The 21,850-nt window shown below is 51.1% G+C and overlaps 6 protein-coding genes across 6 annotated transcripts; 3 read left to right on the top strand and 3 right to left on the bottom strand.

Annotated features, from left to right (window-relative positions):
* Window positions 1-104: 104 nt before the first annotated feature.
* Window positions 105-2,376, top strand: A1O5_09848 (uncharacterized protein; the record flags this gene model as incomplete). The annotated part of the gene is made up of 3 exons (XM_007750426.1): window positions 105-392; window positions 449-1,634; window positions 1,685-2,376. 3 exons carry the CDS (start codon window positions 105-107, stop codon window positions 2,374-2,376), a joined length of 2,166 nt encoding a protein of 721 aa, XP_007748616.1.
* Window positions 2,377-2,672: 296 nt separating this feature from the next.
* A1O5_09849 (mitochondrial-processing peptidase subunit beta) lies at window positions 2,673-4,364 on the top strand (the record flags this gene model as incomplete). Its single annotated transcript, XM_007750427.1, has 5 exons — window positions 2,673-2,819; window positions 2,877-3,002; window positions 3,054-3,131; window positions 3,183-3,877; window positions 3,974-4,364. 5 exons carry the CDS (start codon window positions 2,673-2,675, stop codon window positions 4,362-4,364), a joined length of 1,437 nt encoding a protein of 478 aa, XP_007748617.1.
* Window positions 4,365-4,883: 519 nt separating this feature from the next.
* A1O5_09850 (uncharacterized protein) lies at window positions 4,884-6,124 on the bottom strand (the record flags this gene model as incomplete). The annotated part of the gene is made up of 2 exons (XM_007750428.1): window positions 4,884-5,184; window positions 5,280-6,124. 2 exons carry the CDS (start codon window positions 6,122-6,124, stop codon window positions 4,884-4,886), a joined length of 1,146 nt encoding a protein of 381 aa, XP_007748618.1.
* A 2,307-nt stretch (window positions 6,125-8,431) lies between these two features.
* On the bottom strand, window positions 8,432-9,162 carry A1O5_09851 (uncharacterized protein; the record flags this gene model as incomplete). Its single annotated transcript, XM_007750429.1, has 2 exons — window positions 8,432-8,733; window positions 8,811-9,162. 2 exons carry the CDS (start codon window positions 9,160-9,162, stop codon window positions 8,432-8,434), a joined length of 654 nt encoding a protein of 217 aa, XP_007748619.1.
* A 4,228-nt stretch (window positions 9,163-13,390) lies between these two features.
* A1O5_09852 (uncharacterized protein) lies at window positions 13,391-14,443 on the bottom strand (the record flags this gene model as incomplete). The annotated part of the gene is made up of 1 exon (XM_007750430.1): window positions 13,391-14,443. The coding sequence occupies one exon, from the start codon at window positions 14,441-14,443 to the stop codon at window positions 13,391-13,393; it is 1,053 nt and encodes a 350-aa protein (XP_007748620.1).
* A 1,332-nt stretch (window positions 14,444-15,775) lies between these two features.
* A1O5_09853 (uncharacterized protein) lies at window positions 15,776-20,769 on the top strand (the record flags this gene model as incomplete). Its single annotated transcript, XM_007750431.1, has 6 exons — window positions 15,776-16,008; window positions 16,058-18,515; window positions 18,561-18,883; window positions 18,931-19,548; window positions 19,602-20,427; window positions 20,485-20,769. 6 exons carry the CDS (start codon window positions 15,776-15,778, stop codon window positions 20,767-20,769), a joined length of 4,743 nt encoding a protein of 1,580 aa, XP_007748621.1.
* Between the last annotated feature and the right edge of the window lie 1,081 nt (window positions 20,770-21,850).

The raw sequence follows: 21,850 nt of genomic DNA on the forward strand, positions 1-21,850 counted from the left end.
CGCATTCGCAGACGACTTTCCACTTCTCTCGCTCCATACTTGACTACATTCCCATCCTATATTTTGTTACATCCTAGTTCGTCGTCCTACACCCCCCAAGAAAAATGTCCAAGCGGAGTTGGCAAGAGGCCGAACTGCCATCCCCACGCTCTGCTCCGGGTCCCAGTCCACAGAGAGCAACCTCTACGACGTCTCCTCATACATATACTTCTCCTGCGCAATCGGCCTCGCCAAAGAAACCTCGCAATTCTTTTGACGAGCCCAGTCTCATTGCCAAAGCCCCGTCCCGTCCACAACGGACCAATTCCACCACCAATGGAGCCGCGGCGGACGCCAAGTTGCCCGGGATATCGAGAAAGGTCAAGGCGTGCGCAGCATGCCGCAAGCAAAAAGTAGGGCTTCACAGGTTCTTCAGGGTTCGAGATAACTGAACAGACGTGTTGTGCAGATCAAGTGTATTATGATTGGAGACCCGCCGTGTCAACGATGCAAGGAACGAGGGCTATCGTGTCGCCTCAACAAAAGCCTGCAGACCCTCATGTCGGAGGATTCGAAATGGAAAGCCGCCGTCACAAAAGATGTCACGGCCCTGTACGCCGCCGTCGAGGAAATTGTTCGAACACTACAGCTGCCGTCTCTACCGCAAATGCTCGTTTCGACCCAAGATCCTGCCATCTTCTTTGACCAGGAAGAACAAGGTAATGATCCCGACGATGAGGATCAGTCTTTCGACAATTCGCCCAAAGTTACGCCAGTAGCCGACAATCTGTCACATGTGCCCATTGAATCGCTATATCAGATCACCGGGATGCGATCTCTGAGAGCATCTGAGAACATTACGGAAGATCAGTCACGAATATGCAAACAACTGCGAGATACTGACTTTATTGCAAGGGGCCTGGTGAAGCAAGAAGATGCAGAGCACCTGGCCAATTACTATCTCAGCAAGCTTGACCCCTATATTTGGCACATATGTCCGGACTACTCCGACTTGGAGTCCTTCCGACGCCGCTCGCCAACGTTGACCGCGTGTGTTCTTACTGTCGCGGCTCTTCACGACACTAAGCTGGGTCACCTATACTCGGTTTGCAGCAAGGAGTATAGGAGATTGGTCGCTAATGCCATGTTTGAACGGAAAATCGACATGGAGTATCTGCGAGCCCTGGTTCTTGGATCGTACTGGCTGAGCGATATCTCGTGGACCTTGTCTGGCTATGCCATTCGCCGTGCCAGTGAATTTCACCTTCGACAGTACTATCACGAAATAGCAGAGTCTGTGAGATCGCCGGAAAAGGCTGACCCGACAAAGTTGCAGGAAGCCATGGACGGCATCAGAGTACTTTATCTGCTCTATATATGTGACCACCATTTGTCTATCCTCTATGGCCGATCGTCCATTATGCGTGACAACGAAAGCTATATCACTGGATGGGAGGCCTACCTGGCGTGCTCATTGTCCACAGATGCCGATCGCAGAATTGCGGGGCAAATCTGCCTGATGTATCTGATGAACCAAATACGAGAGACTCTAGGCCCCGAAGATACAAGCTCGGTGTTGCCGGTCTCTGCTCTAACCAAGATTGCAGGCTTTGAGCGTGATTTGGACGACTGGATTGCCAGGTTCTCGAGGCATAGTAAGCAGATTGAATTGGCGACTCCTCGGTCTGTGCTGACGTCAATCCAGATCCAAGCCAATATATTGGCAATTGGCCCAACAAGGGTGCAGTCATGCATTATCACTGGGCCAAGCTCTATCTCCAATCATATGTCCTTCGAGGACTACCTGAATCCGGGGCTGTCATCCCCGAGCACTTTTTGGAGAATGCTTCAGCCGCAGTTGCTGCCGCGACTGCCATCATCAACCTTCTCCTAGATGACAAAGATGCGCAAATAGCTATCGCCTATGTTCCCCACCATATCCACGGCATGATCGCATTTGCATGCATGTTTCTTCTGAAAATCGCAACAAAGCATAGCGAGCAGCTGTTCTTGGACACGGTTCGCTTTCAAAGGCTCATCAATGCACTGGCACAACATTTCAAGTCGACGGACGTTGGTAAAGATCATTTGATCCACAGAATGGCCGAGGGACTCGAAAAGATGGCGGAGAGCTTGGGAGGGCCAGCACGGTCAAAGAACCGTGTAAGGGTCAATGGAGAGCGCTCGAGTCAGCCATTAGCATCTCCGAGTCAACCGGTCGACACGACGGTGAATCTGGGCAGGGTCACCAATGGGCAGTCGGATGTGCCTGACTATGGCTCGCTGGATCCAACTGCCTTTGATTTTGGAGATCCTGCTTTGGGGCTGGGCATGCCGTTCTTCGATTTCGAGGGGACGACGCTGGATGCTGGGCAAGCCATGTGGAATTTCACGTAAGCAATAGGACAAGTGCGAAGAAACACGAGCTGTTCGATTTCATAGCAAAGTGGATGAATTTTGAGAATTTCTTTTCGAATGCTCCATTTGCTCTACTGATTACTGGAAGCTGATTTGGTCTGGCCAATGAGCTGTCGTGTAAAGAATCCTGTCCCTTTTAGGTATAGCGCCTGTTCGGGAAGATCTGAGCTCCAGAAACTCCAAGCACCACAAGTCGCCTGCGTTCAAAGCTCATTTCTACCACGACAAATAGCTGTAGCTGCCACCGCTCTCCCTCCCTTGATCAACCCTCTGCAATGGCGTCTCAGCGGCTGGCGCTGAATCTTCAGCGGTCCCTTCGAAGCAGACAAGCTCTCAATGCCATTCAGTCTCCTCTCCGCCGCTACGCCAACCCTGTCACTCCCTCCAGAACCGAAAGCACCACTCTTTCGAACGGCCTGACGGTACAACTCTCGACTCCTGCGGCTAACTGGCTTGAGGTAACTGACTGGGGCACTTAGATCGCCACCGAGCATTCGCCATGGGCCCAGACCTCCACTGTCGGTGTTTGGATTGATGCCGGGAGCAGAGCGGAAACAGACAAGACCAATGGAACCGCACATTTCTTAGAACATCTTGCTTTCAAGGTGAGCCGTGAATCAAGAAGACTCGAGCGCAGGGACTAAATGGAGCTGCAGGGCACTGGCAGACGAACCCAACATCAACTAGAGCTCGAGATTGAGAACATGGGTGGCCACCTCAACGCATACACTTCGGTACGTAGGGTTACGCTTCAGCTTCCATCTGTTACTAAACCAATCCGGCAGCGCGAAAATACCGTTTATTACGCCAAATCCTTCAACTCCGATGTTCCCAAGACCGTCGACATTCTTTCCGACATCCTCCAAAACTCAAAACTCGAGCCTGCAGCCATCGAGCGCGAAAGAGATGTAATTCTTAGGGAACAAGAGGAAGTCGACAAGCAATTGGAGGAGGTGGTATTCGACCACTTGCATGCAACAGCCTATATGCATCAACCTCTTGGCCGCACCATCCTCGGACCCAAGGAGAACATCGAGACGATTTCTCGACAGGATCTGGTTGATTATATTACCACCAATTATACCGCCGACCGTATGGTCCTTGTCGGCGCTGGTGGTATCCCTCATGAGGAATTGGTCAAGCTCGCCGAGAAACATTTCGGACACTTGAGATCCGCTCCGCCGACACCTTATGCCGCTGAAGTTGCCGCCGAGCAGAAGCGTAAACCCAACTTCATTGGCTCTGAAGTCAGGATAAGGGACGACACGATCCCCACCGCACACATTGCCATTGCCGTTGAAGGTGTTTCCTGGAAAGACGACGAGTATTTCCCGGCTCTAGTTACCCAGGCGATCGTGGGGAATTGGGACCGGACGATGGGCAATTCCCCGTACCTTGGCTCAAGACTCAGCACCTTTGTGAATGCAAATAACCTGGCCAATAGCTTCATGAGCTTCTCTACCAGCTACAGCGATACTGGGTACGTCTTTGTCTGTGCCCAACCCCCCCCCCCCCACTAATCTTGCGATTGCAAATGTCAAGAGGCTAACCATGACTTTCTACGTGGCTAATGCAGGCTATGGGGAATCTACCTCGTCACCGAGAACAAGACCCAAATCGACGACCTTGTTCACTTTACCCTACGGGAATGGTCCCGCCTCTCCTTCAATGTGTCCGAAGCAGAGACCGAGCGCGCCAAAGCGCAACTCAAAGCCTCCATCCTCTTGAGCCTTGACGGCACAACAGCCGTGGCAGAGGATATCGGACGACAAATCGTGACGACTGGCAGGAGAATGGATCCCGCGGAGATTGAGCGCGTGATCGGTCAAATTACAGCAAATGATGTGATGCGGTTCTGCCAGAAGAAGCTTTGGGACCAGGACGTTGCGGTGAGTGCGGTGGGCAGTATTGAAGGCTTGTTGGATTATAATCGGATCAGGAATGATATGGCGCGGAACCTGGCATAGGTGGAACGAGATCAAGTAGACGGAGTAGGTGGTGTGGTTAGGAGAAGATATGATGCGTAAGTATGGTTTGCGGGCGAAGCGAGTCGAGAAACCAGAGAGAGAAAAAGGGGCGAAGTGTTTTGACAAGGGTCTCTGATCAATGGTCAGCGATCTGGTGGTTCTAGAGGGCTAGGTAGTGATTTGTATTGTACAGTGCACATGGCATAATCCGCACAGAAGAAGAAAAAAAAAGGATTATCAAGTTGAAACAAGGTGGACTCATCATATTCATGGTTTTCTTCATCTCAAGCCCTTCAATGATATCCTTTCGTTCTCATTGCATCCCTTATGGATACAGGAGGACAGAGCTCTAGATTTCGTTGCCATTGGTCTACATAGTTGCAGAACCTACAGCTCCTTGAGCCCACCAGCCCATGCATATATACACCGTAGTACTTGGGCAGTATTTTCCTGTCCCCATCATCCCCAAGGCCGTCCCTTCCCCTCCGGTTGAGGTCTCAGCCCAAGGCTCGCTCGACGCTAGACCTTGACCTTCAAGATGGCCTTTCCAAAATTCCGCCCCTCGAGCATACCGGCGAAGGCCTCAGCGGCGGCCTCCATGCCGACGTCCTCGTGGATCTTCGCCTTGAACCTGCCCTCACGCAACCACCGCGCCACGTTCTCTTGGTGCGCTTTCGCGTACTTGGGCCCCATGTTGGCGTCGCCGACCATGAACCCCGTCATGGTCAGCCGCTTGACCACGCACAGGAACGTGTTACGGATCGGGTACCGCTCCGACGGCGGTAGGTTGTATTGTGAGACTTGGCCGCATGCCACGATGCTGTGTGGTGGGGGAGATGGTTAGTCGGTCAATTGCCTCTGATGAACGAAACGGGGAGGGATGGGATCTTTTAGGGGGTTGCAAGGAGTACTCACCGTCCGAACAGATTCAACGTCTCCATCGCACCGTCCAGCTGCTCGCCACCGACGTTGTCGTAGAAGATATCGATGCCTCCCTCTCCATTGCCGAGTTCTTCGGGCATTTTCTCCCCCTTCTTCTCCTTGTACTCGCGGACCAGGCGCTCAATCACCTCCTTGGTACTGGGCTCCTTTTTGTAGTTCCACCCGCCGTCGAACCCGAGCTCGTTAACAATAAAATCTAACTTGTCGTCGCTACCCACGGATCCAAAGACGGTCAGACCCTCTTGTTTCGCCAACTGGCCGACCAATTGCCCCACGGCGCCCGCACTGGACGTGACGACGATGATCTCTCCGCGCTTAGGCTTGCCAATCTCATACAGCGACGAGTACGCAGTGAGGCCCGGCATGCCCAGAGCGCCCAGGTAGTGTCGGAGGTCGAGACCGGGGTCGTCCGGGTTGGGGATCTTGAACGGTCGCTCCCATTGCGCCTCGCCCTCCCTGGGCGGCTTTGCCACGTACACGTTGTACTGCTGCACGGGCAGCAACAGCCTCACCACGTCTCCCTCGGCATAGCCCTCGAGGTTCGAGCGGAGGACCCGCGACAGAGTTGCCGCGGCAATGGGACTTCCCAGCGGAATGGCGGGTAGGTATGACTTAACCGAGGGATCCCGCAAGAGGCCCCGGAGGTATGGGTCGAAGCTCACGTAGAGTGTTTCTAGAAGCAGGCCATTGGAAGGAAGTGGTTGGTCCAGGTCGAAGGGGCCGACATCTTTGACAGCAATGTGTTCACCAGGGACGGGATTGCGGTCGGGGACTTTGGTGAAGACCAGGGCGAGATTTTTAGTTGTGTGGGAGGGCATCTTTGCAAGAAATCACATTGAACAGTTGAGTGTGCCGGTTTGAGTCGAATGAAAAGAGCTAAAGGGCTTGGTATAGAAGATCAGGTGAAGGTCAGGAGATATTTATTTACAAAGGATTCCGATCAAATAGGAAAGAAACGAAACAAGATATATAGATATATATTATATATACTCCGAACTATGCTTTATCCGTTACCATCTTCGTTCAGGAAAGGGAGCGAGGCAGCTATAATCTGGCACGTGACCGAGCACTGGGTGAGCCACAAGGAGCGCTCCCTGAACACTTTCTGAGCAAACACACCGGGGGCTTAATCTGGGCCCTTGCGATCGGCTATACCTGCCTTTCGGCTATGCATCTGATTCAGATGGGCATCAGGAACTTGGCAGATTCCCTGCCCATACGCTGTTGCCTAAATTTCCTTGTAAGCTTGGGCCTAGCGGTGCAACAGGGTGCATGGTTGAAATTGTATGTTGTACAGAGAGCAAGGAATCTAATTGAGCAAAATAAGGAAGCGTGTTAGGAACAAGGCCTATATAAATAGGCAGAGCGGAATGATTCATCTGAGATAGCTAAGCAAATAGGTTGTTCCTCGACAGTACGTCTGCAACCAAGACTCAAAGCATAAGGAAAGGAAAAGAACCCCCTGCGATGAGCTGGCAACAATACCTTATGCCTAGTCTCCACCAATAGGTATTCGATACTCTTTCGGTGACCTACAATTCCAGCAGAGATTGAAAGAGTCTTTCCTCTTCACGGAGGACGATTACAGTCGATCGCAATGCTCTGTCAAGCGAACGTTTTGAGCCATTGCAGTGCATGAAGCATTGGATCGACAACGGCCTGTTGCAGAGTGCACAGAGGTAGTGCCCGTGTAGCTCACACAAATCGAAGCCACCTAGGTGATTGATGGCATTTGACGGGTCCTCATTATGAAGGAGCCGTCTTGGGATCCCGCGGCCCGCGACAGCCGGGCTAATTCGCTCACGATCTAGGACTGCTTTTCCGTCGCACCAGCTTCACAGAGAGCGACTAATCACTCGGATCGAAAGACCAGTTCAAACCATTCTCTTGGGCTGGAAGTTACCGTGACCTCTGAAGACTGAAGTTACGGCCCTTTGAATGCTCCGCCTGCGGGAGGATGGCATGATCAGCCGGCACCTCAAATGTGGTTGAGAACACTGTCGTGACTGAATGAACGAACGATGTGCACTTTCCCTCGCATGATCGGATAGAAGGTTACAGCAAACTCCTCTAAGCTCCTAATAATCTCAACTTCTCGAAAATTGCATTGCTTGCTTACCTATGTGGACTGTGAGTAATCTGACTAGATATATATACAATCTAGGTCGGTGAAAAGCACCACCGACCACGCCGACCACGGCGCCCCCACTGCCCAATTGGACGAGGCTGAGCAAGGCTGATCGTGTGTATAGAGTGTCGGTGTCGGTGTGTGGTGTTGCGATGACGAACACTCAAGTTGGGTCACGTGGAGCGTTCAACACCACTGAGCTTGTTGTAACGTAACAGATTTCAGGTTCGTGTTTTGAATGTATTTGTGCGGAAATCGCATTCGACGCAGGAATGTACAGAACAAACTTGTACTCGGAACTGGACGTTTCTCGTACCCATGCATAAGGCACTGCTACCTGGTTTTTCGCCTCCTCCAACTTACCTCCTTGATTCCTGTACAGAAGACCCAGGTATGCCCATACTTACGGATGTCGATAGCGGCCTCTGAACCTTCTCGGAGTCTTCAATCTCTGTCAGCAAACGCGACCCTTCCTGCGTGCGTCGGCTGTCACACCAAAGGCCTGCTGGTGCTAAGGTGTTCTGGAAGTACCCCCCCTGCCCCTGACAGTGTGCGGTTTCTCTTCAACAACCTGTGCTCGTTATCTCAGCACCAAAAAGCCATGTATTGGATGGTTGACATCGACCTTTAATGGCTTAAGCGATTATGAAATTAGGCATTGTGCACCGGCGTTGAATCACGCCGACGGGCCTTGTTTACTTTGGGGAGGGCGACCGGCCCTATCTAGCGAGTTAGTGATCATCCGTGGCAGGCTGCACTTACGTTGGCTGCAACCAGGGAGACTGCTACCCACAGGAATTTTTGCCTATGCTCCTCAAGGCCAATGAGGAGGGGAAGTTTCCTTATGATTAATTGATCAGAACATACCCGGCAAGGGATATTGAGAAGGCGGCGCGTGATATACATAGCGGCAAGACGGTGAAAGCAGTGCTGTTATGGGAATGACGCATGGACCGGTCAAGCTATCAAAATAGAGACAAATACCAACACCCCACCCCTATGAAGGACAGAACCCGCCAGTGGCGCCGCAGGCTGCCGATCCAAGAGTCGTGCCGCACGCCGTAACGGTCACTGTGACAGTGAAGACCTCGTCTCCGGCGTCGTTCTCTTGAGCAGTGATCTTCGCCGACGCCGCCGACAGGGCAGATATCTGAGAACTGACGATCGATATAAGGGCGTCGATTTGGTCATTCTGTTGAGAGCAAGCCGCGGCATTGTTTGTGTTGCCTGCCACCTGCGCTCCTACGACAGCTTGAACGACACCTCCGACGGCCCCAGGAATCAGCCCGGCAACGGTATCTGCATTTCCCCTCTGTTAGTAGACGGCCTCATTCGATCGCTAGATGAACAGAAGAGCGCTGGTAAATAAAACTCACCGATTGCGACTTGGGTGAAGAAAGGTTGTTGCAAGAATTCAAACACCTTTTGTCCACGTGCTTGTGCTGCTGTTTTCAGCGAAGCGATCAACGGAGGGAGGGCATCTTTGATCTGAACGCCTACGTCTGCTGCTGCAGAGACACATGAGGCGAATGTATTGCAAAGAGCGTCGGCCAAATCACGTTCGTCGACTCTCTTGCTCATAAGGCCTGGAATAAGCTTGTAATGGGCCAAGTTGGTATCGTTCCTAATATGGATGGAGTCATCCCACTCATCAGGTAGAATGCCAACATATGCGTTGGCATAGATCTGATACAGTTTATATTCTGCGTTGTCGAATGATACCTGCATCCCGTGATATATTTGTGAGGTTGGTAGAGTCGCTCTAGGCTCAGGCGAAAGTGGGAAAGGATAACGTCGCTGGTTAGGGGAGCGGCGTGTAGATAAAGAAGATGATGCCGGTGCGGTGATGGGTACGACCTGGAATGACTTGTATGACCCGACGACGCTTTGGTCCACCGTGATACATCCAGCATTTGCCCGACTGATCTCTGTTCCTGGGGCGCAGTCATCTGAGCTGTAAAATTGCGCTATGGTCGAGTCGTCGACCGAACCAGTAGACTCAACAACCACGCCTTCAGCTAGGCCGCTAGTATCATGTGTTAGTAGTCAATACATCACTTTGATTGCATGAGCGCATACGCATATTCGTGCCGGCAGCCTTGTCCCTCTCCCCCAACCCATGTCCCGAGAAATTCGCCGGCGCAATTTGTGTTCTTGTAGAACGAAACTTTGAATGCATCGGTGCCCAACGCCAGACAAGTAAATAAAACTAGGACAAGTGTGGAAAACGTCATGTCTTATTCCAACTAGATAGCTAGTTAGAACCGGAAGGACAGTCGCAATCTGGGCTGAGCTGGTAGATTCTTGGTATTCTTCTTCTGGGTGTGCTGTGTGTGCTGTGTGTGCTGTGTGTCTTGATGCGAGTGGTTTGTTTGATCACTGAACGGTTGACAGCTTTATATACCTCAAAATTTGCGCTGGTAGTCTCCATTAAAGATAGCTCAATGCGGTTCTGGCCCCCCACCGCGACAAAAAGACGTCTCAAGTGGTGGTTGTGTCGAAGTACGGCGGCTTTCGAAGTACGGCGGCTTTGGAGGGCGGCCTAGTTATCCCTGAGGCCAAGGCTATCTGTAGCGTCTGTGCTCAACCTCAGATGGTATTGTTAAAGAACATGTTTAAACCACACCATCCATCCATGACGGACGTGGAACTGGATGATATACAAGGCTAGAATAGTGTTTCTCTCCAGCGAGACAGAGTGCGTGATGTGGAAGTTCCGGCCAGAGAGGTCCATGTCCTCTACCACGAAGGTCGTATACTGAAGGAGCCCTGTTGGCAGCATATGTTCGTTGAGGGGCGTTTTGGAGGACCAGGAGGCCCTTGCCTGGCCGACCCTCGTAGCTTATTTTGGTTCACCTCCTGAGCTATTCAGGCTGCAACAGCAATGGCAACGGCAATAGAGCCACGGTCAACGGGATGTGGCATGAACCTGATGCGAGACATGCGAGACGCGCTAGGCGGGGATCGCCAGTGTGCTATAGCGACGGACAGAAGGGGAAATTTTGGCCGGGGCGTCTCTTGCAAGGCGTTAGTGGCCTTGCTTAGGCGCTTGCTGCTGCCGACCCAATGGGTCGCTGAGGCTGACTCGGGCCTTTCGCGGCGCCAAAAGGCAGCCCAGGTAGCCGTTGAGAACGGCCCAGGCAGTGCCAATGTTAAATGAGGCATGCGAATTCCTTGGCGGAAGTGGGATGAAGTCGTTGGTGTCGACTCTCCTCGCCTCCCTCCTCCCTCCCTTTGTCCTTTCATGATTCTTTCGAATTCCCATCCCCGCTCGATAGGCCTTGTACAAGCAATGGCTCTGTCTAGCTGGCTTGATGACTCTCAGAATCCCACTCTGTGGATCACGACCATCTATCCTCTTCTCATCTTCGTTCTCGCCTATGCCTGCCACTTCCGAATGCAGGCCTTGATTGAAAGCTTCCCGCTCCCCCCCGATGATTCCGCAGACACAAAAGAAATCGAAAACGAACCATTGGAGGCCGGAGATGCCTCATCCGCAGACTACGACATGGTGGCGGATGATGCAACAATAACAACAGGACATGCGGATAAACCTAGCTCGTCCACCGAAGCTCCAGATCCTCGAGTTGCATCCAAGAGGAACGGATCGACGACACCCAAGCAAAAGTCAAAAAGGCCCTCTCTACACACCAAATACGTCCAAGGGTTTCTCATCTACGGCCTACAAGTATTGCTAACCCAACGACTGGGAGTCCTTGCTATTAGCCGGTCGCATGAGAGCCACAGCTTTGCTGCCAAATTGATAGGATCCCTGGCATTCTCTTTCGCTGCTTTCTGGGTCCTAATGTCTTCTGGAAATCTCGATATGTCAAGAGGAGTGATTCTCCGGGGTTACCGCTCACCTGGTCGCTCACAAAACATCTGCGACCAGTCAGATCCTTGGAGTATATTTGGTACCGTCCTCCTTCTTACTTTAGTCGTGCCATGCTTCAGACTTGTCTTGAGCTTCATATGGTTATGAGGGCGAAGGGGAAAGACCGATCATTGATGGAAAAAGTAAGCGGCAAGGCTTGACAAGGCTTGACAAGGCTGGGCATTGTCCAATGGGTCAATATTGATGCGTCAAGTTACCGCCACCTGGATTATCTCGCTTAATACGAGGGGGAGGATCAACGGGCGAGAGTAACGTTATAGCTGCTTCTGATCCTACAAGTTCTCAAATTTGGATTGGATGAATATCTTGTGGTCAATATGGAGAAGCTCGTCTGACGGGACGATCAATATCCAAGGCCTTGGCCCTGACCTCTCCCCGTGAGCCGGAGAGATTGTCCAGCTGTCACAACGGTGATGAGAATCTTCCTGACGTTCGAAGCCACAGACTGAGTGGACGCAGAGTGGTCAAGATAGCCACTGATGTCGTCGTGAAGTTCGGATAAAGAGACGACAATAAAAGGAAAAGAGGAAGAGACGTATTGTCATGCAGAACTAAGAGATTCGGTTGACCCTATTTAGCAACGTAGTAGGGTATCCTCTTAGGGATCCCACCTTTTATTAGGGCCGAAACGGCCCATCCTAGATATGATGGGGTAAAGTTCCCATAAGGCTAGATGTGCGTAACGTTGGCGCCTATAAGACTGGAGCCCGAACGGGAGCCCCACTGGCACGTGAGGGAGCACGGCAGGAGCGGGCTAGAGCCGTGAGGGAGCAGAAGGAAGCAGAAGGGGAGCGCGAAAGAGAGGAAGGGAGAAGAAGAGAGCGGACGAAGGAGCGAGTCGACTAAATAGTCGTTGGCGCGAGAGCAAAGCGGCGGGTGATGAGTCAGCGAAAGAGTGGTGGGCGACGACTATTCGGGGATTATATATATATATATAAACCCCGAATAATCGTCCTTCGCGCCCATTCGGCTAACTAATAACCCGCCGCTTTACTCTCCAGCTAACAACTATTTAGTCCACTCACTCCCTCGTCCGCTCCCTTCGTGTACTCAGCGTATCTACAAGGCTCAAAGCCTTAAAGAGGCTTTGAGCAGAAAAGGGAAGAGGGTGCGGCTTTTATACGTCCCCTCCCCCGTTTAGCGTCTTGGCCCCTTTGCTATGTTTGTTCTGTAGGGCTCCGGGATAATTGTATTGCTCCCCCTGCCAGCCCATTTAGGTTTGACATATGACTAGACAACTTTCCCTCCCTGCCACCGCTCTACCGGCTCAGCACAGCCCATCACAGCACAGCCACTTTGCCTTGTTATAATAGATAGAGATATAATCGATTAAAGTACATAGTTATAATCTATAGAAAATCTAAAACTTTTTAAAATTAAGGTGTTGCTAAGACTCTTAGCTATTTATCTAGGAAGGTTAAACGATAAATATTTAAAAAGACAAAGTAATTACTAAAACTATCTATGTAATCGCTTACTAATAACGTCATTTAAACAGTTCGAACGAAATCTAGGCCATTTTCACGTATCGGGTCTGAGGACTGAGACAAAGATGAGTAGGGCAGAGGAGCGAGGACGACCTCGGTAGGTAGGTAACTGCTAGGTAATAGGTAATTCTAATAATGGCCAAGCCTGTTCCTTGATGGAGAGGAGAGAAAGACTTGGAAAGACCTACCGAGTACAAGGTATTAATAAGACCGCCCGAGCCATGTCCGAATGTGGCGGACTTGGCATCGTTTATCCTGCGGGCTTATGTGATTTGGCCGCCAGGAGCTACTCGAGGGGGGTGTCGACAAGTCTATACCATGCAACACATTGGAAATCAAATCCAAGTGTTTGCTGTCACAAGTCTTGCACAAGACCATCCAAGGCCCAAAGAGAATCGAAGGGGGGGCAAACTGTGTATTTCTATCGCTGGAGGTCGTATCTATATCATATATGTATTTCTCATCGCTGTCGCGGGACTGTTCACGGGATCCTTACGACAAACTCCCGTTCCACATCACGCAGCTCCATCACCACAAACTCGTCTTGCCAGACACAAGCCGGGCAAGAAAGTGTTCACGCTCGTGTCGCTCGTGACCCCTCGTCTCCGAGCACAAATCTTTCAGAGAACCAACGAGGCACGCCGGCCGCACTGTTAGGTGGTCTCGTCCCATTCGTCCGCAGGCAGGGAATGGTTTCGCTTCGAACGTTGGCCGGCCCATTGTTGTTCATCTCTAACCCTGGTGGCATCGCGTACTGCACTGCCCTGTCCCAATCCTTGAGATGCTCGTACGGACTCCTCACCCATGCCTCCAGTTCATGCAAGAACAACCGAGCATTGTCCCGTCCCAGAAAATCTTTCAACAACTCCTCCGCTTGTCCTGCGCTGCCTTTCAAATCAATCGACTTCAAAATACCAACGATGTACTCGAGTAGGAAATCAGCGTTACTGGCCCGGCGGTCGGTGGATCCAGGACGTGAAGGTTGGGTAGAGTTAGGGGTGAGGAAACTGAAGACCTGAAGTTCACGTCTGATCCACATCCGGGCTCGGGATGTCAGGCGCTCGTCTGTTGTAAAGGATGAAGGTGTGACATTCCGATATCGCGAGATCCGATTCGTGCCAACATGGAGTGAATAGAGTCTCTGCCGGTATACCTGTCTGCGAAACTCGAGGGCGGTGTCTTTCGATGCTTCAGATCGCGCGTCTCTTGTGGTATTGTAGTGCCCGCCTCTTGTATACGGTCGGCCATGTCTAAATCGTCGCTGCCGAATAGCGGCGGTGGCAAGTCCACTCGGACTTCGGCCGGCTTGCGCATTTTCAGGAGGAAGATAGAACACTTGGCTCCTTTCCTTATCGCCGTCGCCAACATTGAACCTGATCGCGGTGACTTGGCCCTTGCACAGTGGGCATACTTGCTGTCGTTGCAGCCATGTCCCCAAGCACGGGAAATCAAATTGGTCGTGGCAGCAGGGTAGGGCAATGGCTTTGTCAGAGATGTGGTCGAGGCAGATGACACACGGTTCTGGCGGAGGCAGGATGGGCTCTGCAATAGGTGATGGTGCCGTGGTTGAGCCCGCAGGCTCACTGTGATCGAGTGCTATCTCATTCTTCGAGGATTCTGCTGCCATCAAGTGGTGCGAAGGCAAGAAGGAAGAAGCGCAGTGAGGGCCGAAGTGGCGTCGAAGTCAATCTCCCACATATGCTCCACCGAAGTTTCAAATGACGGACCCATATGAAAAGGGGTCTAGCCTTGCCCAAGCCTTGCCCAAGCCTTGCCAGGCCTTTGCACTCGTGCCGGGAGCCTCAGGACCTTCCGCCCAGGGGGATAGCAATAACGCGATTTCAATATTGTTTTTAGGCTCGTTAAAGCCTATCAACACTCATCCAGGCAAGAAAGTACGGGCCCGATTACGATGACTAGTTAATCGGACTATACCCAGTAGTCTGGACGAGTATAGACTCTATCAGGACTTCTACCAAATCGAATCTTATTATATTTCTCTCATTAGATCGCCTAGAAATGCTGTAGTGTAGTTTAGGATAAGTCAGCCCTCTAACTCGTGCCGCGACCACCAGCACCTTGGAACGACACAACCCACTCCACCCAGCGAACTGGAGTAGCTGAGGAAAGAGACTCTTCCGATGCGGGTCAAAACTGGCACAACCCCTCCCTGCAACTTCCCAGTTATGCGTTATTCAACGCTACCTGCATCAGCGCCTGTGAGTATCGCGTGGAGTACACAATTATCGCAAGCTCTGCAACATGCCGTTGAAACGATGTTCACTCATCCATAAACCGCGCTTAATGTACTGCTAAAACAGCTAATGCACACTTCTGCAGGGCCGGCGCTTCGTGAAACAGCCCCCAACACGGTCGGCATGGCCAGCCGATCCCACGCGAACAGCTCGGATTCCTCGCGACGGAATCCACAGTACAGGCGTCAGACGAAGGTTCACGCTAGTTGGTGATAGACCCAAACGACCTAGACATCGATCTATCGCCGTCCTCATGCCCTGCATCGGCATATCCTGCATCAAAGCATCTTCGTTCTCACCATCGCATTCTCAAGGAATCTAGTTGTTAGCTCATGAAGGTAGGACTACAAAAGACCCAAGCTTAGACACAACCGGGGCCCGCTTAGACAAGCCACAGGAGACATTAAAGTGTCCTATTGCCAGGGTGCTATGTAGCGTTTGCGACCCTGACAAGGTCGGTTTCGCTACACGCCATGACAAGACGTGCGACGCCTCTGCTCCTTCAACTGCTTGGATACTGCCTTGCTATCTGCCTCGACGCACGTCAGCAGCCATTTTTCCAACCTGGTGGCTTAGCCCCAGCGCTCTGCCTCCTTGGTAAGTCGCGTGGTCTTCTTTGGATCTTCGATTTTCATTTGAGAGCCGGCATGCCGTCAACTGACTGCTTCCAACTCTGTCAACGAGAACGTCCACTTGCCACCAACATGATTGATCCAGAGCTTTCAGAATTCTACGAGAAGTTGTACGATCGTCCGTTGACCGAGCCGAAAGACGAACAGGATGTCAAGAACATCCTCACTTGCATTAGAGCCGGGCACGGAGATCTCGATGATGAAGATGATGATCAACTGCGGAAAGCGGGCTCGGAAATTTTCCGGAAGAAGATTACTATGATGGCAAGCAAGTCACGCAAGGTGTTGGCTCAATTCACCAAGATGTAGGTAACTCTTTGGGCTGGGAGGCGTCATTCTCATGGTCACTTTTAGGATCTCCAGCCAGCTCTATGACGACCCTTTTCGGTTTTTCTATGAGCTCCTCCAGAATGCGGATGACGCCTGCTACCATCCATGTGGCGATACACCTACCATTAGTTTTACCGTCTCCCAAACAGAGCTCATTGTCGACCTCAACGAAGACGGCTTCTCCTTGTCGGACGTGCTGGCAATCTGTAGCACTGGTGAAAGCTCCAAGACACTTGATCAAAACTCCACTGGAGAAAAGGGGTTTGGTTTCAAATCTGTCTTTGGAGTGGCAGACCAAGTGCACATTACCTCAGGAGTGTGGTCCTTTCGCTTCAAGCATCAACGGGAGGAGGATGGGATCGGCATGATTCAGCCCTACTGGGAGCCTGGCGAGCAACTGCCAGAAAATGTTCGTACCCGATTCCGCCTTCAACTTTCGTTCAGCGAAAAAGACGGACTGGAGACTCTTTGCGCCCAGATGAGATCTTTGCACCCAAGTATTATCTTTGCTTTACGCAAAATCAAGAGGCTTTCCATGCGCTTCGAGATTGCTGAAGCCGGAAACCAGACGGTCTCTTTCGAAAAGTCTGTCGATGTGGACCGAAATATTATGACGATCGTTTCCCGAGAGGATGCAAAAGCCACAGAGTACTTCTACCGAGTCCTCGACGGACAAGTGTTGGACATGCCCCGACATGTCGAGCGCACCCAGACAACCTCTAATGTCACAATTGGTCTGCCAATCTCTGCCCCAAACGATGGCTCCCCGCTCCTCGGCGAAGCAGGTCAATTTGTCTTTGCATTTCTGCCTATCGTGCAGATAAAAGAGCTCCCTTTTCTGGTACATGCAGACTTTATCCTGACTGGCAGTAGGCAAGCCATTTCGGACAATGCCTGGAACAGAGCGTTAAGGAACAAGATTGCGGTCCTATTCTGTACGCTCGCAAAGAAACTGGCTCTTGAAAAAAGTAAGCTGTCTTATGAGTGGCTTGCTTATATTCCACTTCAGCCCATGGTCGGATTTTTGCGGCCTCTATCGGCTTCAATACGGCAGATATTGTTGGAGCAAGAGTTGTTCTTTTCGATGAATGGTTCCTTGCACAAGCCTGGACAACTTCGCATACTGACTTCCGATTTCACCCATCAGTCTGAAGCCCTCATGTCAGATTCCAAACAAGCCTGGTGGTTCTTGTCAAAAAATTACAAATCATCCAATCATCCAGTGTTGCTTGAACTTGGCGCTGCGTGGCTGAACTTCGACGAGGCTTTCGACCTTATTGAAGATGACCTCCAGAGTAATGACTCGCGCTTACGCTCTCGACCACTGCACGATGCCTGGCATGACACATTCATAACATTCATCAAAAACGGGCTAGCCCTCGGCAATGTGGGCTACAGGGAAAGAATTCATAACATGCTTATCATCCCTGTCCGGGTTGATGGAGCGCTGGAATGGCACCGCTCCGGCGCAAACATCTTCTTCCCCCACGCGGTCAACGAAGGCACTGGTCTTGAATGTATCCTCATCGAGATGCCCACTGATATTGACCTTGTGGTCCTTCAGCCGGACGCAGCTACAGCGCCCAAACGACGTGAGGTGTATCTGACCCTAGGAGTCCAACAGGCCTCTGGTGCCAAGATCTGCACTGCTATCACCAAAGCAATGACAAAGTCCAAGGCTAGGTATGCCTCTGACTTACTGTGTTCGTTGGAACTCCTGTTTTGGTTTTCTTACCAGCCTTTGACCCTTCGAGACGAGCTCCAAGCCTCGACGTCTGGAAGCGTCTATATGCCTACAAAACTGTTGTTTATGCGTTCACGTGGGCAATACCATGCAGAATGTCTGGTACGCCTCGATGAAAATCCAGACTACGGCAAGCACTTTTTGAACGAAATTTATCAGTCTTCTAAGGTCGCAACCAGATCACGTGGCGGCAAGACCTGGGAACAGTGGCTGATTGAAGTTGCTGGTGTACGTTGGCATCCACCTCTTCAAGACCTCTCAATTCGCGGGAAGTTACACTGGATACTCGATGTCGTTCATGGCCGGGATTCAATTCTGTTCTTATCTCTGATCCAAACTTATTGGGCGCAAGAGTACAGCAATACGTGTCGGTTCAACCCAAAGCTGGTCGAAGTGCTCCGGAAGTGCCAAGTGCTTTGTGAACACGGCAGAACTGAAGAGCTTTCAAAAAGCTGGTTTCCAACTAAAGATATTCTGGACGTGGCGCGGTATTATGGCGTTGAAAACAGACTACCGATCCTGTCATTGCCCGATCCTCTTCAGGAACATCTCATCTCTGATTGGCCAGCCTTGAGAGACTTGGGTATACGTTACAGGCTTGACTTACGGTTTTATCGCGAAGCGATCTCACTACTCTCTGCAACAGGACAGCGACCGACAGTCGGTTCAGTGAAACTGGGATGGCTTTACAAAAATATGGCTGACCGAGTGACTCTAGAGGATCGAAAGACTATTCAGGTTTGTGATGATATGTTGACTGATACCCTTGCTAACAACCGCCAGGACGATTTCAAGAACGGCGCTCTCATTTGGGATCCATTTGGCAACGTGTGGCGAACCATGGATCAGTGTGTATGGGAGAGCCACATTGCACTCCATCGCAGGTTTGTGATAACTTCGGCATATGAGAAGGCCACGGTCTCCGGCCTATTTGAAACACATCTCCAAGTCCCAAGCGTATCGATCGAATCTTTGATCGAGGAGCTTGAGTATTTGAGGGACTCACGTGGGCCTGAGACTAATGCGGAGTTGCAAACCACTGTTTCAAAAGTGTATAACCACCTCGCCCATATGAACGCCACCGTGGAGCAGAGGCAGACTATCAGGTTGGTCGACTACACCGTGAGAAGGATGCACATGCTGACAATTGCAGGTATTCTTTCAAGGAAAAGAATCTGATCTATAATCCTCCCAGCAATGACTGGTTGCGATCGAAATCTTGCGTTTGGCATTCTACCATGGACATCAGCAACCATGTTCCAATCGCCGCAACGTATTCAGACTTGCAAGAGTTCTTTATAGAAGTCCTTGGGGTCCAGACCGTCACTCCAATGTTCATGATGAAACAGCTCGCCGCAGCTGCCAAAAGTAGCACAAAGACGGTCGACAACATCAAGAAGCTTATGCTAGCTGTTTCAGAATTGCTGGACATGGGCAGCAATGGATCAAAATTCAGGAGCAGCATGGAAGTGCTCGACGAATGCGCCTACTTGCCTTGCAGATCAATCGCTGGGGGTACCGAATTCCGTTCGAAGTCACAATCATTTTTCATTGTTGACAATGAAACCTACGCTGATGAGTTTGGAGACCAGCTGGTCATGCTCGATTTCACCTATGAACAAGTGAACTCTTTACACATGCTGATTCGGCTTCTTGGTCTAGACGACCACTATCTCGCACGACATGTGCAATCGGAGACCTCCGCCCGCGTTTCGACACCGAGCGATACCCTCATGGCTCAGTTTCATGAATGCGCCTATCCTATTTCATGGTAATGACCCGAATTTCTCGTGGTCGGAACAAGAGCTGATCATGCTGCCGCAGTTGTGCCATATCGCACCGAAGTGCACTATTCTCAAATCAGAGCAGACTCCTATATGACGCCCTGGCAAATGCCATCATTCACACCTCCTCCGAGATGTTTACCTACCTTGTCGTCACGCAAGACGAACATCCAGTCAAGGTTCCCACTTCCAGACCTTCTCTCATCACGAAATACGAACAAAATAGGCTTGAAATCACCCTTCCGGCTGGAGAAAGAGCAACTACGCAGTGCATGCGCTCGCAACTCCCAGGCTATATCACTGCAGACCTCCTCGACATCTTTGACTCTAGGGCGGAGAAGCAAATATATCGAATCCTCAATGAGCTGGGGACCGGCACAGACGACATTCTGTTTGAGGAGGGTATCTCACGAGTGTCATGGCTGCCAGAAACACGTCGTCCAGCACCTATCCCACCACTTATAGCGCCGCAGACCTCAGACTTGGCCGATGACGAACCAAACCTTCTCACTAGCCCTGTTCAAACAAATGGCGCTCTTCCAACTGATGAAATGTTCGTGTATGCCGCTGCGACATTCCCTACCAACTACCGACAGCCAGATCGAGCTCTACCCGCAGAGATCCAGCATGAGATCGATGCACCGGATTACTGGAAGGTGATCGAGCATGTCCACAAACAAGCGTCGAAAATTGGAAACAGGCTTCATCGGGGCAATGACGAGGCTCTTAACTTGGACGATTTGGCCGCAGAATTCGCTGGTCTTGTGCTTGACCGCACCACACTCGACCCTAACGAGTGTCCAAACCTATTTGGTAATGATGTGTGGCTCAGCAAATTCAGACTGGGCGCGGTCGGTGAGCTTTTTGTGAGCTAACATCTCCTACTTCTCAGGCACAACACGTTCGTTAACCTAAATATACAGGTATACGAAGTCCTCAAACACATGCTGGGCGATGAATTCGGACTGCCAAATTGGCAAAGCAACATTCGATATCTTGTGCAAGCACATGAATCCTACCGGCACGTAACTCGGCGGCGTGAACCAGAGACGGCCGATATTGTGTTCTGCGACCAGGGCAAGAATCTCGAATTTCAATTCTCACACTCGTCGAACACGGTGAGCGATGTATTCCAGGACTGGTATCCGACGTGGTACCAAGATTCAAACAATCCGTCGCAGGTAATGTTATCCAGCGTGTGCTTCTGATGTCTTTACGCTGACAGGCCCAAGACACCTCTGGAATGGCTCTTTGAGGTCAAAACCACCCTTGGGCCATGTGAGACTGAGTTCTACATGAGCCCGAACCAATATAACATGGTGGGTGAAATCCATGAATGCTGCAGCAGCACGTGTGCTGTTGTCAACGGTCACCACCCCACAAGAAATTGAGACTAACTGCGGTTTCTATAGATGAGAGAACTTGGAACCCAAGAGGACAGCGAGAGAAACAGAGTCTACTGTATCGTTCGCGTGTACAACCTGCTTAGCGACAAAATTGGTGTCAGAATCTACATCGATCCATGGCGTTTCAGAGAGGGACGACTGGAGTTCGGTACGACGGAGAAGTGGAAAGTGAAGCCTGTGGATTTAAGTTGATGGGTTTCTCTGGGCCGACGCGCAGTTCCAGCCGTTCCGTAGAATGATGGCGTTGTAACCATCATAGTTCAATCACATGCTGTGTCTAGCGTAGTTTGCCGGTGTTGAATACCATCTGCACCAGAAACACAGATGGTTTGTCAAAACAGACGTCCCAAGACATCATTTCCGAGTTTCAAACTTTCTCGAGCATTTCCTTCGCCTCCAATGCCCGCTCATACGTGCCGATGTAGTGGCTCAGCTCAGATAGTTGCTCCTGGACAAAAGTCCGTTTTGATGTGTCGCCTCTCATCCCTGCCATGCCGAGCATGGCTGGCGGCTAAAACATGAATCTTTTGATCTTTGAAGCTGACCTTGCTCTGGTCAGAAGCTCATGGAGCCCCAACCAGTACAGCCGATCCCCTTCTCGGGCCTCTTGCGGGAAAGTGCTCGGCTTTATTTCACAGGGAAATGTTAGTGTCTATACCCTGCTGCTTTCCTTTCCTTGTCCTGCGCACCACTATTAGGCTTCATGTTACCAATTGAGGTACGGAGTCTAAGCGAAGTGCTTGCTATCACGCACACTATGGCACACGATGAGTGTGGCTGGGTGGGTGTCTGAATAGGTAGGCTTATGGCGTCAACAAGAATATGTCCCTGGCGTAGTTGTTCAGCCCAGGCGTAGGTACACGTCGTTGGTTACGCCGCAGTT

This window comes from Cladophialophora psammophila, assembly GCF_000585535.1.
Source record: "Cladophialophora psammophila CBS 110553 chromosome Unknown aczJe-supercont1.17, whole genome shotgun sequence".
Lineage (NCBI taxonomy): Eukaryota > Fungi > Ascomycota > Eurotiomycetes > Chaetothyriales > Herpotrichiellaceae > Cladophialophora > Cladophialophora psammophila.